Consider the following 2,010-nt stretch of genomic DNA (forward strand, 5'->3'; position numbering starts at 1 on the left):
TAGTTTGTCTGTGCGGGGGTGAGTGAGGGGGGGGGGGAGCATTAGAGTGTAAGCTCCTCTGGTGACTGGCTCAGTTTTCTCTGTTTTCTGTACAGCACTGTGGTATATGTCAGAGCTATAAAAATTTATAATAATAGTGTGTGACTGTGGGTGGGGGAGACACATTAGAGTGTAAGTTCCTCTGGTGCAGAGACTAATGTTATAGGTCAGGTAGCAGAGCAGACCTTGGTGACCTCTGACCTCTGTACAGATATGTGGCCGGAGAGAGACAAGAAAGCTCGCCTCTTCACCAGGAACATTGACGAGGATGGAGTCGGCTTTGAGTACTGTATGTTCTATAATGAGGCTGAGAAGAGGACAGTCTGCATATTCCAACCTGGGCCCTATCTGGAGGGCCCCGAAGGGTGAGCGTCTTTTTCTTTTGCCAAGTCTGTCCTACCCAGAATCCTTTGTTTTCTCAGCCCTACGGTTCTGCTTCAACCACTTTTGTTCCCTTTGTCCTTTCTAGCCACACACACGGAGGATGCATCGCCACCATCATAGACGCCACAGTGGGGACCGGAGCCGTATATAGCTGCGGACGGGCTATGACGGCCAACCTGAACGTCAACTATCGGAAGTAAGTGCGTGGGGTGGGCCGTGTAGTGTGAGGACCTAACTGATTGGATATGGAAGGCCTCTCCTGCTAAAGTAATGATTGGAGGTGATTGCGGAGATGTAGTATTGGGGGACCAATGGTGGTGGTGGTGGGGGGGGATGATTTATGTATTATTGATGATATGAAGCTGTGATACCGGAGAGATGAGAACGTGTTGTCTCCGTGTCTGTAGTCCAATCCCATTGGGATCTACAGTCATTGTAGACAGCCGAGTGGAGAAGGTAGAGGGCCGGAAAATCTACTCAAGCTGCCAAATTCGCAGTCATGATGATGCTGTGCTGCACAATGAGGCCACAGGTGAGGGCTGATGGGAAATCCCATTGCTCCTGTCTTTCCTCCTCTGTCCCTCCTGTCATTCCTCCTCTGTCCCTCCTGTCATTCCTCCTCTGTCCCTCCTGTCATTCCTCCTCTGTCCCCCCTGTCTTTCCTCCTCTGTCCCTCCTGTCATTCCTCCTCTGTCCCTCCTGTCTTTCCTCCTCTGTCTCTCCTGTCTTTCCTCTCCCGTCGTTGCTCCTCTGTCTCTCCGATAGTTGCTCCTCTGTCCCTGCTGTTGTTCCTCCTCCTCCCCTCCTGTACCACCACTGATAATGTTTCTTTTATTTCTTCTTTCAGGTTTGTTCATTAGAGTAGCCTTGGGAGAATCTGAAGCCAAACTATAAACTCTTTTACATACGGACACCTGGAACTATTCCACTTCTCTGTTCTATTTTTTTATCTTTTTTTGCTTGTAACATTTTGGCTGATTTACTTCAGGAGTAGACCATGATCACTGTTTTGTATCATCCAATCACGTGCAAGCTAGAAATCCTGTGTTTTCTTTTATTTAATTTTCCTTGCACATGATTGGGTGTTCTCTCACCTTAGTGAAAATCCCCTTTCATAGTGAACATGCTCTACTCCTTTAGTATATCAGCCTCACTGGGTATCTTTTAAATAGCTTTGTTATTTATTAGTCTTCCCATTGACTGTATTAATAGGTTATTTTAAGGATTTTCTTTGATATATTTATTAATATCTTCATATACCTCTGTACAGTTTTGGCAGCATTAGAACAGTGTTCAGGAGAAAACTCTCACTGGAAACATGAATAAAGTTTTCTTTTTTTTGAATAGAGTTGTTAGGTTGTGGCTGTGAAGGTTTGTCTGCTGATTTGTATTTCCTGGATGTGTCATGCTGGGGGAAGTAACAGGTTCACTTTAATGCAGAAATTGCTGGGGGTTTTTTGGAACCGCACACGTCAAGTACATTATTTCTATATTTATTGTTATGAACTATACTAGGTGCAGATAGCTGCTGACTATGTCACGTTTCCTCCTCTGTCCCTCCTGCCATTCCTCCTCTGTCCCTCCTGC

General features: G+C 45.8%; 1 protein-coding gene across 1 annotated transcript in view; it reads left to right on the top strand.

Annotated features, from left to right (window-relative positions):
• Window positions 1–1,343, top strand: part of THEM4 (thioesterase superfamily member 4) — a 19,169-nt gene extending 17,826 nt beyond the window's left edge. The window contains exon 14 of the mRNA XM_018569345.1: window positions 1,271–1,343. Within this exon, the coding sequence (XP_018424847.1) occupies window positions 1,271–1,317 (47 nt within the window). The 3' untranslated portion in view covers window positions 1,318–1,343. The remainder of the gene's footprint in view (window positions 1–1,270) is intronic.
• Window positions 1,344–2,010: the final 667 nt, after the last annotated feature.

The sequence above is a fragment of the Nanorana parkeri genome, unplaced genomic scaffold (assembly GCF_000935625.1).
Source record: "Nanorana parkeri isolate BGI_ZX_2015 unplaced genomic scaffold, ASM93562v1 scaffold1324, whole genome shotgun sequence".
Taxonomy (NCBI): domain Eukaryota; kingdom Metazoa; phylum Chordata; class Amphibia; order Anura; family Dicroglossidae; genus Nanorana; species Nanorana parkeri.